This window comes from Oncorhynchus clarkii, chromosome 26 (assembly GCF_045791955.1).
Source record: "Oncorhynchus clarkii lewisi isolate Uvic-CL-2024 chromosome 26, UVic_Ocla_1.0, whole genome shotgun sequence".
NCBI lineage: Eukaryota > Metazoa > Chordata > Actinopteri > Salmoniformes > Salmonidae > Oncorhynchus > Oncorhynchus clarkii.
Window position 1 is genome coordinate 8,279,156 of NC_092172.1, and position 13,248 is coordinate 8,292,403.

At 40.6% G+C, this 13,248-nt stretch overlaps 1 protein-coding gene across 1 annotated transcript; it reads left to right on the plus strand.

Annotated features, from left to right (window-relative positions):
* Positions 1-3,100: 3,100 nt before the first annotated feature.
* On the plus strand, positions 3,101-10,380 carry LOC139385184 (fibroblast growth factor 4B-like). Its single transcript, XM_071130282.1, has 3 exons — positions 3,101-3,645; positions 6,351-6,454; positions 7,136-10,380. Exons 1-3 carry the CDS (start codon positions 3,351-3,353, stop codon positions 7,310-7,312), a joined length of 576 nt encoding a protein of 191 aa, XP_070986383.1. The 5' UTR covers positions 3,101-3,350; the 3' UTR covers positions 7,313-10,380.
* The last annotated feature ends 2,868 nt before the right edge of the window (positions 10,381-13,248 follow it).

Sequence of the window (13,248 nt, forward strand, 5' to 3'; positions counted from 1 at the left end):
AACTGGGTGGTATTCAAATTAACAATTGGGGAAATTCTCAACGTTTCAGCACTGAGGAAACATGAAACAAATCTAATACAGCTTTGAATGATTTTACTCATAAAATACATAGTCGAGTAGGACTTTAGGTCATGTGGTGCACTAGGCAAAATGCATAATCCTAGACCTAGAGCTTGCTAAAATGCTGTCATCATGTTCATTTTAACAAAATATATTTCAAATAGGGCTATCGAGTGTACGGCTTGTATCGATTTGTTTTAAGACTAATGTGCGGTTATTATGGTTAACAGCTACACCTAAGCCCAAAACACTGAAGTGTGACTATCACAGCTTATCAACGCATAGTCTACAATTTGAGTGTATAGATCACAGTTGCATGCAGTTGGGTCAATGTCCTTTAAAACTCGCACATTTCTATGTATAAATGACGATTACAACAAAAACAAAAAGGTTTAAAGTTGAGTGAATGGAACTGTGAACAGTACCTTGCATAATACACTATAGGTCTCTGCCGGCTGTATTTTCTAAGGGGACAATGGGTGGGTTTTCACGTGCAGACTTGAGGGTAATTTAAGTGTACGGTGTCCCTCGATATCGTCAGGTTAAGGGCGAAAGCAGAGGACATCACAGACACTTGTCGATTGCCTTGCTGACCAGGCGAGATTGAGCCAAGGGAGCAATAGATTTGGACCAAAACAGGCTACAACCACCTGCCATGTGATGAAAGCGCTGCCTGATTCAAACATCCTCTTCACACATTAATGTTGTCCTCATTTAACAAGTTTAAAGACATGCTCAAAAGTTACAGGCTTAGACGTGGAGTAATCTCAAGCAATCAAGACAGCAACGTCGAAAATGCATTCAGTCAAATACGAGAGTGAAAAGTTATTGAGCAACCGAACACAGTTAGAAAGTAATACAAAACGTTACCCTTTGATAGTGAATCGCTATGCAGCGCGATGTGTAGCCTACTTAAAAATGTGGAGACAAATTGCAGCACCATGGAGAGCGGCACCCTAGGACTACGTGAAAGGATAAACGTCACTTGTTGAAGTATGAGTCAATACCGTGCATCTTCAAAGGACAGTTATAAACCGTGCAAGTCCATTATCTTTGCTTGAAAAGTCAGATAGTTAAACGAATTATTAAAATATTTGTTTGTTGTTCGATTTTCGTCCAGAAAAATCTTTTTGATGTTGTCCAGAAATATATTTTTGATGTATGCCTGTTTCATTTACACAAAAGTATATTTCCCATCAGTTTTACGGAATTGATCCAAAACGAAACCAGGGGAAAGTACAGGCCTGAAGCTCAGTTGACATGGGGGAAACCTCCATAGTCGATGCTCAAACGTGTACAAATAGACCAAAGTTGTACTGGATGTGTACATTGGTAATGAATGATAATTCATGGAGTACCTCAGTGATCGCTGCCAACGCAACAACAAATGTCACCCCCGATCTATTGGATTATCCATAAAACAGAGAACAAACAATCCACTTGTGAGACACGGAAAAATATCAAATTGAACCGACTGAAAAAGACGCGTCTTCTGTGTCATCAGTAGGCAGCGTTTAGTGAACTAGCGAACCCAGGAGAGCGGGGTCGCCAAGCTAAAGGTTGAGCAACTCCAAGATCTGACTCCATTCAAAGTTCAAATTTGCAGCATAGAGTGGGGGAATGTTATTAGCCTATATATTGAGGATTACCCAAACGTGAACATGAGAAAAGTTTTCATGAGAATCATCAGCTTGTGACTGGGAGGTTCAGGGTCCACAAAAGGGCGCCTGTAAACCCACCAATGATTTCCAAGAGATACACCAAAAGGCAACAAAAAATAAATAATAATAATCAGAGATGAAGTAGAGTACTTACTGTTGACAACCCTATATGGCACCAGTGCCATTCAAGTTGAAAAATATTTGACCTAACAGTTTTGACTAGCCTAATGAAAATGCTGTTTCCCCAATCAATTTCACCAACGTGTAGAGATGTAAGTAACTTAAGTCGTGTAGAAGCAAATTGGTGGCTTATAGTAGACAGTTCATGCATGTCACTGATGGAATTTGGCCATTATTTGGACACAGACGAAAGCAGTAACTGACAATAAGAAAAACACACGTTCATTGCTTTGGGACACTGATATTGTCTATCTATGTAACACCACATTAAACCACATTGAACCCTATCAAAACATCTGCATTGTCCACATTCTCAAAATGATCTTTCGCCTAATGAAGCATTGGCACTGCAAATTAATTCGTAAATTGAGTAATAATTGTTTATCATTATCAGTGATGTTATGTTATAGTATACTACTTTATTGATGTTATTATAACTTCAGAACGTTGACAGAGTTAGAGCCAGCAATAGCTTAATGGCATTGTCGCGATATCCTCCACAAGGTAGGCAATAAAAACTTAAATAGTCGTGAATAGCTTTTCTTTGCCACTATCTTCACTGTGCAGATTATCAGCCGGAGCATCTACTTATCATGCTTTTTCATATTATATTTAGTCTCACCATTGTTCTCTTTAAGAACCGGGGTCATTTTTTGTGTGTGTCAGTCTTAAATTAGTGTTTCCAATTCGTTGAATTCAACTTTTGTTTTTTCCTGTTATTGTTCATTTATAGAACTGTCTCCTGTCTGACACCGCAGTCTGTAAACTTGGCTATTTCCTATTTTACATCCTCCCATACATAAATTATTTAATTTCAGTCCAATAATGAAAGAAGCTTTACACAATGAAACCCTATTACAAAGTCTTTATTCTAATTTTCCACTATTTGATAAGGGCATTATTTGTATAGACAACTTCCCGCAGTCTTGCTCGTTTCGATATGAGTGTACACTGGCAAATGTTGTTTTGTTATCCGGGCAAGTCTAGTTTTGACATTCGTTAAACGCCCCCCTCCCTCCCCACCCTTGGCACAGCATGTACATTATGAGGGATCCGTCTGTTTAGAGTGGCTTAGAATACTGTCCCGTGATGCAGTAGGTATTGCGTGATGTAATTTCGCAGAAGATATAAATATCGTCGGCGAGGGAAAAGCGGCATGGCTGAGCTGCGCTTGCCTAGACGGCCAACGCTTCTCAACTTATCCTTGGACAAGTTCGACTCGAATTTATACACGTTACCTCGGAGAGGACAGTTAAACCAAGCAAGAATCGATGTCGCACCAAACGGAACTCGTCATCTTTGTCTTGGAATGAGTTTCTTTCGTTGCTTTTTTTCATTCGTTCATTTTGTCTTATTCGGAGTTCAAGGTAAAGGCCGACACAGGGGTGATATTTTTAGTCCCCTAAACTCCCTCAACAAACACTGTAGGCTACTGCAGTGTTGGTAAGGATGGCCTTTCAATCGGCCTTCTTACCAATATTGGTCTTGGGACTGATGACTAGTTTGGTGCGTTGTGCCCCCTTCACTGGCAGGCTGAATGGCACCGTGGAACGACGCTGGGAGACACTGTACTCGCGGTCCTTGGCCCGGATCCCTGGGGAGAAAAGAGAGATAAACCGGGACAGCGACTATCTTATGGGCATTAAACGGCTACGACGCCTTTATTGCAACGTAGGAATTGGGTTTCATATTCAAGTTTCACCCGATGGGAGAATAACAGGGGTGCACAATGAAAACCGTTACAGTAAGTTCAAAATTATTATTTGCACTTTTATGCATAAGATTGCCTTCTGGCATTAGTTGCATGCGCCTCTTGTGCTGGCATTCCCAACCTGATCTCTGGCCTGCCTGGTCATTCCATGCACTTATCCCGTTCCCGTGCGAGCCATTGGTATTAGAATAGGCCTAGGCTATTCATAAAATGAAATAAAAATATTTAATTTATCATAACATATTTCATGCAATCAATTATAAATAACTTTAGTGACTTACGCAAATGTTTTTTTGTTATATGTATAAAAACACGTTTTTATGTGTCACTTGTGTATTCCAATTAGCCTATACTTATTTGAAGAGACTGCTAGATTGTGTCTTCATAAACATATTATTGCGGTATGAATATATGGCATATTATGTAATAGTGTCAGTGTCGGGGCAGGGGTATCTTGGAACTGTTTGAAATGCCTCACCAATGTGCTTCATTTGAAAGTGGAATAGATATGACTTGATTGCAGGATTAGAATGTGCCTCTTATTTCACTGCTGATGAAACACGTTGTCTGTGTGGCATCCGTGACATGCAGTGCTATGCTAGCTAGCTAAAAAAGCGATGCTCCTATTAAATAAATAGGCATAAGTGTCAAAGGAGCGAATAAGGTGGGCATGCGTTGGAACATCTGGAGGCTAAAAATGACGTGTGGGTGCTTTCCACTCTGAAACCAGTGTCTGAAGAAATCAGAGATTTCTAGGAACCAAGCCAATATCCAATACGTCCTAACGTTAGGACGTAGATAAACCCATCTGTTACGGTAAATTTACCTCTTGGCCTTGCGTCTCAAATGAATGTCCGCTCGAGACAAAGTCATATTCAATTACATTTGCAGACACAAAGAATAACAAGCATTTATTTGTCTAACAGTTGTCATTGCAAATATGAACCGATATCTTCAACGATATAATGTGACAAATACGCCCCTATCGCCTATATCGACAAGGTCTGCCTGTGAACTTAAAGGTTGTTTTGTGTTCCCTTGGCCTATTTTGAGACATGGCATAAAATTCAAGGGAGATACATTACATAGGTTCTGTTTGAACAGCTCTAGTCGCCATAAAAAAAAACTTTAAAAAAGGAGTCAGACACCATTCTGGCCTCAAACGTCCAGGACCTAAAGCTCAAGTGAGGACTTAAATTGGACATAAGGTGACATATGATCGTTCAGTTAGGACACCTTTAATAAAAAAAAGCACAAGAACAGCATCAGAGGTCCATAGGCTGCTTGATTGACCTTAAAAAATTATGTCAATGTTTGTTAATGCACTGTCAAACATTTCCTGTAACATGTTCAGTAACTTACTGGCAGCAATTGGCGGGTAGGTTACTCTAATTTATTTTACAGTGCAGCTACTGTTATCAATTTTATGGTAATCCATTTTACGGTACCACAAATGTTACTGTAATATACTTTACAGTATATCACTTGCACTTTACAGTATATTACTGTAATTACCAATGCAGCGACACAGTGTTCTTTGCAAGTTTTTATTTTTGACATTCTGTTAATTTAGTGGTGCTTTTGTCCTTAACAACTTACAGTCAGTGCATTCAACCAAGGTTGATAACAAGTAAAAAGTCATAGCAAGTCAAATGTTTCTATAACCATTACTGAAAATGTTGTTGTAGTTATGATAATTCTCAGACTATCTCTGGATAGTGCCAATACAATTGTGTATTTTTAACCTTTATTTAACTAGGCAAGTCAGTGAAGAACAAATTCTTATTTACAATGATGGCCTAGGAACAGTGGGTTAACTGCCTTATTCAGGGGCAGAACAACAGATTTTTTACCTTGTCAGCTCGGGGATTCGATCTAGCAATCTTTCGTGTACTGGCCCAACTCTCTAACCACTAGGCTACCCTGCCGCCCCAATACTGTGATTTTCATGGTAACTTGATGCCAGAGCAATGCATCACAGTGCAATACGTTAAAAGTGACTATTAAACTGTAAGACAAGTATTTAGACAGTATTTTACAAGGGATTAGAGCAAGCAAGTTGGCTGTATGCATTTGCATATTAATGAATACTTGGTGTTTTCTATCACTTGCACTTCTAGAGGCCTAAACAAAGGCTTCCAAACTGGTCGTGATTAGAGGTCAAAACAGGTCAAATGGACATGGGTAAATATTCAACCATTAAAAGGTTTAAGACCCGTTACCACTCTGATCTGTTCCCTATATACATTTCATTGTTAGGGAACTACGACCACATATAATTTAAATTGGTACACGACTCTCGCTATCAGCAACAAATATAGCCACAACAGCCTTCAAATATGTTAATGAGCCAGCGCTTCTTTTTCCTCCCACAATATTTCTCCATAATGCACAATAATTCACAGTATTCTGCAGGTAATACATAGCGGAACAGCAATACAGTACTTTATTGTTGAATTGCATTGAATATTTAATATTCACAATTGCTAATAGTGAATATTTAATTATATATTACACTATACCAGCTGATATTTTGTGTTTTATATCACGTGCACTTTAGGCCTTAACAAAGGCTTCTAAATTGACAGTGAGTACAAGCCTCTTTCTTGGAGGATGCATGCTTGCGCAATTTGAACCTTTGTTTCTGTCTCCAGACATGAGTGAAATCAACTGGCGCCGTGATGTGAAGTTAGTTGCATGTGAACCACATACAAGACTATTTGTTTTCTTCTTTCCAGGTCTCCTTGAGATATCTCCAGTAGAGAGAGGAGTTGTGACAATCTTTGGCGTCCAACGCGGTCTATTCGTGGCCATGAACAGCAAAGGGAAGCTGTACGGATCTGTGAGTGCACGAGAGGATTTACGGTTGATTTCCGCCGGTTGATGCTCTTATCCGTAGCCTACTCGATGACATGCCACCACTTGAGCTGTAGCAACCACTTCCTCTGCTACATCCACCACAGCACCCCCGACAGCTCCTTTCTGTGTCACGTTGTTGGGCTAGGTTATGGCATGCTTCCAGTGCCTGGCCGTGTTTTCATTGTGGGCCGGATAAACCCAGGAACGGTAGCGCAGTAGATCATTCAGACTGCACATTCCATTCTTAGCATTGCCAGCCACCACATGTACCTACTGTCCTTCCCCAGAGTAAAGATGAACTGGCCAAAAAGACGACGCACACACACGGCCTATAGACCCCACACCACAGCACATTCATTAATGTTCTTGATGGGATAGTTAAATAGTTGGATTGCGGCTCTTACAGAATCGTTTTTTTCACCTGCCCCGGTTATCCCTACCACACAAAAGCATCAACATCAAAGACAAAACCAAGCAGTCTAATGGACTAGTCTACCCCTATGTCATTCATTAAGGATATATGGAATATAACTGTTAAGAGACACAATAAAATATTTTGTCAAGTTTCAAGATCCACAAAGTAGGTCACGTCTATGCCATTATACTGCTCACACTAAACATATAGCCCATAATTAAACATCTTTCTAATCTTCTTTGTTTTTAGGTTCATTACAACAACGACTGCAAATTCAAAGAAACTCTCCTGGCAAATAATTACAATGCTTACGAATCGGTGGCATACCCGACGATGTACATTGGACTAAGCAAGACCGGTAAAACAAAAAGAGGAAACCGAGTGTCACCAGCCATGACGGTGACGCATTTCTTGCCGAGAATCTGAGTCACTCAGAAATAGACTTAACCTCAATAAGGTGGGGTGAGGGGGACTCAAAATGATGCACTTTCAACTGGAGTTTTATGCAAGACTAAGTGTATCATCCCGTTGAAATTGTATGTATTCGTTTGTATATCAGTTTATTTATTATGTAAAACAATTTTGTATTTGGGGGAAAACAGGTCCTCACCTGAGGGGGAATTTCAGAAATCAACACATTTATTTAAGTTTTTTAATTTATCAGAAGTCTGCTGCTATTAAGTGTTTGGGTAAGTGAGATTCCTTTGTAGAATTATGGTTTTCTTTGCACTGTTTATAGACAAAATATTCTACAGTGACAGAGCAAAGGATACTTTTATATTCTTTTTCTTCTATGGAAATAACTTTAAAGTCTTAGACCGAATTTCAAACAAGTGAAATTAGATCAAATGATTGGTTTTAGAAGCAGAAGCAATTGTCCAATGGCAGGACTCTTTGTATGGCTTTGGAGTCTAATTGAAACAGTATCAGCTTGCTACTGGTTACAGAAAGAGCCACGTTGAAGTCCTACCCTCTCAAATCTGTTTTTAGCTCTGCCAGGTGGTTGAACTTTGAACTTTTCTGCAGTCAATCTTTGTCACATCTATAAGACTCTGGGTAGAGAGAGGCATCTTCTTGACATTGTATAAGCAGAGAATTTGAGAGTTTAAAGGCAAGGTCAGTGTGCTGACACACAAGGCAGAAACCATAGCCATGGCTCTTTAACATACAACTTTTATGATGGGGAAGTAAAGAACTCAAAGTCCTCAGCAGTATGGAAAATATATGGATCTCAAAAGGATTCACTGAAATCATCGCAAGTTCAGCATCAGAGCTCCTCGCTGAGTGCAAAAAAAAAGAAGGCAAGATAATGTAAGGATTGTCAAAAGGTTATGTTTTCTCCCAGTTGGTACACCGAAAGGCTACATTATTTTTGGGGACATGTATCACCACCCATTTCTTCCCATTGCCCCACTTTCCTTGTTATCTATCCTCTACCTCACATATTCAACAAACCCCACCCCCCCACAAAAAAACTTTTCTAGAGTTTGTCCTGAAGTAATTCTATTGAACCAGTTTGAGATTAGCCCCAATCTCTTCTCAGAGCACCATGCCATAGGCAGAAGTTCAGGCAGCCATTTCGTCCCAGTTGCGCCTTGTCACGTTTGGGCTATCTTTACCCTGTGATTTACTTTTAGAAAGGATGATCATGGTGGGAATATTTACAGACAGCTGTTAGACTGCACTATATGCTTAACCAGTAACCCTATATTTTTCTTTATATATTTTGTAAATATAACCCCTGGTAACTGGCAGAGCATAGCGATGCTGCTTCAAAGTCTGTTTTTCCGTCTTTTGGAACATTCATTCACAGACGAAGGGGTTTGACCGGGAGATGGCCCATGCCAGAGGGTGTCTCTCTCTCTATAATCCCAGTCGGTATTCACGTAATAATAAGGAATTCCCTCAACCACAGCCACAAATTGGGGAAATCCATCATTCTTTCCTATTGACCCCCATTGTAAAAGAGGCAACTGTTTTTTGCCATACAGAAATAACAAAACATTGCTGAAAAGCCGCTGTGTTGTTCAATGTAACCAGGCCAAAGGCCCTGACCTATGGTTCGCAATGCTCCCATGTAGGGAAATAGAGCCTGCGAGAAGAGCCCTGTGCTGTGGCTTCAGGCTATTTGGCGTTGGAGAGTGGGAAATGTGGGGACCCGTTGTCCAGGTAGGCTACTCGTAGCTATGTGTGTGGAAAACATTTCATCACAGGTAAGACCTTTAACTTGATTAGTATAGTCCGTTTGTAACTCCACTCACTACTTGTAGCTGTATAGTCCGTTTGTTTGTGTTGTTGGTCTTGGCTAACGTTCGCTAGCTAGCACTCAGTCAAGTATTGAGTGTTGAAAAGTTATCTTGAGTCATGTTGTTCTTAAATGCAGTTTTCTAATGGACTAAAACAAGCGGACAACAATAAAATTGCGTTTGAAAATGTAGAGTATTTACTCTGAGCCAATAGGTCAACCTATGTCACCACCGGTTGTTTTCCCCACAAGTGGGCCGGGCTGCAGCGTTCTATCTAATACCGACTGGGACTATTAGAATACTTCTAGATTGTACGATGGTGTTCATTCTCGTCTGAGAGGGTTCCCTCTCAGGTTCAACATTCCACATACCGTGGCAGTTTACAATGTAACAGTACTGATTTTAGACAACTCAAACTGGAAGCGATGGCCCCATTGTTCTATATTCAATAGAACAATAGTAACAATTAGCGTCCAAATCCTGAGAAATCTAATGAGGCGTAACTTTGACACAGCAAATAGCTTTGCTAAATGCAGTCAAGGGAAAAGACATCACTGGCTAGTAGTAAATAATAGAATGGCTGGAGCGCCAGCAAATATCTCAGGGTGTTGTTGGTGAACTCTCTGTGTCCATGTCTAAACACCTGCTGTGGAAGTCTATGTCTCCCGTAAAACAATCCTATCCCGGATCCCGTCTTCCCCTTCAAAAAGACACAAGCACATGGCAGCCAAAACGAGTCAAGACTATGATGCTCTTGCATACCATCCAGCTCCTGAGACTGACTAGTCAAAGAGCTAGCCAATGCTGTACCTGACTTAATATTGTCGCATATGACCTGGATGCTCAAACACCTGTTGTTAATATTATTTAGTCACCCGAGACACCAGGCTGCACTGCCAATCTCATAACTATTTTCCTTTGCCACAGCTGTGCCAAACGTTCCCCAATTAGACTGTTTTGCATGGCTCACCATAATGTTTACAAAAGACTGAGAAGCCACTGGCAAATATTCTGTGACCTCTCCCTTCAACCCTGTTCCAACCCCAGGAGAGTCACCTCATTTGCTTATACGGCAAGTGTACAAGCAACACGACACAATGTTCAGGAAATGTGCACCTCATAGACAAGACAGTTTGAACAATTGTTCAGACATTTAATATATCCCTGATGCTACAGAGACAATAGCGTAATATGCAGAATAACGAGCATGTTTCAGTGTTTAAAATGTTCATTGTCTATCGTCTTCTATGGGTGCTTATCTCTTCCATTGCTGTGCTGTTTCTGCATCCAGAGGAGGGCTCTTGGGTCTCAAGTAACAAGTGTCTTTGAGTCGTGTGGTCTTGTTACTCTTGTTTCCATTGTCTTTAAAAAATATATATATTTACTAGATATTATCTGTAGTTTTATACAGGTCTTGTTGAATATCTTGATGTATGTGCTGTGCACATGACTAATGCCTAACTTAAATTTGAAGTTAAATAAAACTCCCAATGTTGTAAAATGACTCTTTCATGTCTGAACCCTTGTTGGTACAAGTCTTCACAGACTAGTACTGGTCTCTGACAACATCAATTGTACAATAATTTGACTGAACGGTTTAGAAAGAAGCGTGATTACATAGGAGTTCAGAATTCCAATGGTTCTCTAACTCACAGAGTGTCAAACTGTTACATCAAATTCCATTTTATCTATCGTACTACAATACACATTATTCGATAGAGAACCCAGAAATATATTTGTCAAACTGAGGAGAGGAGAGCAAGTTGTGTAAAATTCCAAGTTATTTCTTTGTTGAACTGTCCATTTTGAGAAATCCCTCAAAGAAAAATAGCCTTGGAAGAGTGAGACAGGTGTGGCCACTCAATACACATGTATTTCTGTCCACTGGGTAGCTCGAGCTAAATGGAGCCTTGCCTTTGCCTGAAAGAATGACAGCTTTCTGCTCAAGTAAACTGAGGCGGCAATGTTTATGGATTGTAAAACTATCCCTAAAAACACTGGCTACACTCCATCTATATGCCTTGTCTCTATCGTCTGTCAACCAAACAATCATCCATCCACCCATGGGCCAACACGTCTTTCTATTTCAGATTTCCGTGCAGATTTCAAGTTCTGTAGAACACAAAAGACTACACAGAGACAGCCAGGAAAACCTGCAACGATGTGTTCGCTTACAGAGATGGGTAAGACACTTGGGCTTGTAAGGGCTTGTAAAGTAAGCATTTTACTGTAAGGTCTACTACACCTGTTGTATTCGGCGCATGTGACAAATACAATTTGATTTGATTCGAACGGTTGTTCGATGGTCCTATGTAAATAGGCAGCAAGGTGTTAAGAGGATTCCAGCGAGGTAGAATGAAAGCAGCCTGTTCTACATTTCCAATGTGATTTCCTCTGCCACACTGCCCTAACAGAGTTCAGTGAATACTAGGGGTTTCAGCACTGGGGAACTGACACAAGGCATGTGACATGAGGTAGAATATAAAAGTATTTATTAAACAAACAGCAAAACTAAAAATGTAGTTTGCAAAAACGCAAAATAAAAGTGAACATGCAGAATTGTGAATGGTACAGGCAATCTCCACAAATGACGTTTTTCACGGCCAAAAGACTGACACCTGCACGCATGCACCCCCAACATACACATTATACACACACATCAGTATTTGTAACTCCAAGATCATCAACAGTGTCCAAAGCCATCCGTGTAGATACCAGTTGTAAAGATTAAAATATGCTGCAGTGGGATGGGGCCGGGAGTGTTGCTGACTGGCAGGGGCACCTTGAGCACTTAGTTATCTAGGCCCCCTCACAGAGTCCCTGGATTCCATGGGTATCGCACCTCCTAAGCCCCAGCTTATAGGGTTTTGCTGCTTTATCCTGCCGGCAAACACAACGGAAGCCTGAGTCTTTAACGCCAGTGAGGCTGGATCATCTCTGGGGAAAAGGGGCAATGAAAGGAGATGGATGAAGCGACTCGGGGCTCAATTGTTCCCTACTGTCAAAACAAAATGAGATTGTGTGGGGCTATCCCTCATGAGCGCAGAACAGAGAGGATGCAATGGGAATGCTTCTGGTGGTTGTTTTCATTTACTAAGGTTATTCCCTGCTATTGAACCACAATATAGATCTTTCGGATTGACTAACTTCTCTCAAGAAATAAATGAGTGGAGTTTTGATCTATGGCACTATGGCACTTTTAATTGTCTCAGACAGAGCAAAGCAAAACAAAACAGCGAGGCGCTGAAGCACATCAGCCAGGCAAGGATATTCAAATAGCCACACCTGGCCAAAACCACATGCAAACAACTGTTTGTGCTAATAAACACCTGGTGTACTATCAGGTGACTGGCTCCTCAGTGTTACCCTTGGTTCAGCTTTATTCAGCCATGATAGTAGGCAGCATCTTTGGCAAACAGTGTGTTTGGCAGAACTTGGCACACGGGAGGGCATCAGAGCCAAGGCGTGTCACACTGCTGCCCATTTCAGAGACATATTTTTATATCACATAATGTTTCAGTGTAACACAGTTATTAAAACCTTGATAATGTCTCACTTGAAATGTACTATGACACTGACTGAGTAATCTTTTTGTTCTAAATGGCTAAATCAATGGATTGAATTAGCCAAAACCCGACTTGAAGTTCAGTACTTTTCTTCAAGTCGAAATGCACTCCACCCATGTTTGCACCGCGGTGACGAGCGCAGGATATGGCTCGAAAACGTACTTCAATCCAGGGATGGAAGATGTCACTGTACTCCTAATTATCCCATTATCCGAAATGGCAAATCGAGAAGATTAAAATACTGCTCGTTTTTGTATTAAACTGATTTTTTCCATCCTACCTTAAGCATTTACTAGCATGAGGACGAAAAAGTCAGTTACAAACGAGCAGTATTTAAATCGTCTTGATTTGTCATTTCGGATAATGGGATTGAGGTACGTTTTCGACTCATATCAGCTGATCTGCCTGGGGGTCTGGGCCAAAGGGAGTAAAGGGGTACTTAGAGAGGGTGTTTGTACCCCATACTCTCTTTGTAGGGCCAACTGTGAAGTGTCTATTTGAGATCCTCCAGATGTTTTCCTATAAAGACAAGTTACTTCAAAAGGTGCTG

What these genes read in the sequence shown, in the direction of transcription:
- LOC139385184 (XM_071130282.1), top strand. Translation starts at nt 3,351, where the DNA reads ATGGCCTTTCAATCGGCCTTCTTACCAATATTGGTCTTGGGACTGATG. An exon ending in GCACAATGAAAACCGTTACA is followed by an intron (nt 3,646 to 6,350) that starts GTAAGTTCAAAA and finishes TCTTCTTTCCAG; the next exon opens with GTCTCCTTGAGATATCTCCA. An exon ending in AAGGGAAGCTGTACGGATCT is followed by an intron (nt 6,455 to 7,135) that starts GTGAGTGCACGA and finishes CTTTGTTTTTAG; the next exon opens with GTTCATTACAACAACGACTG.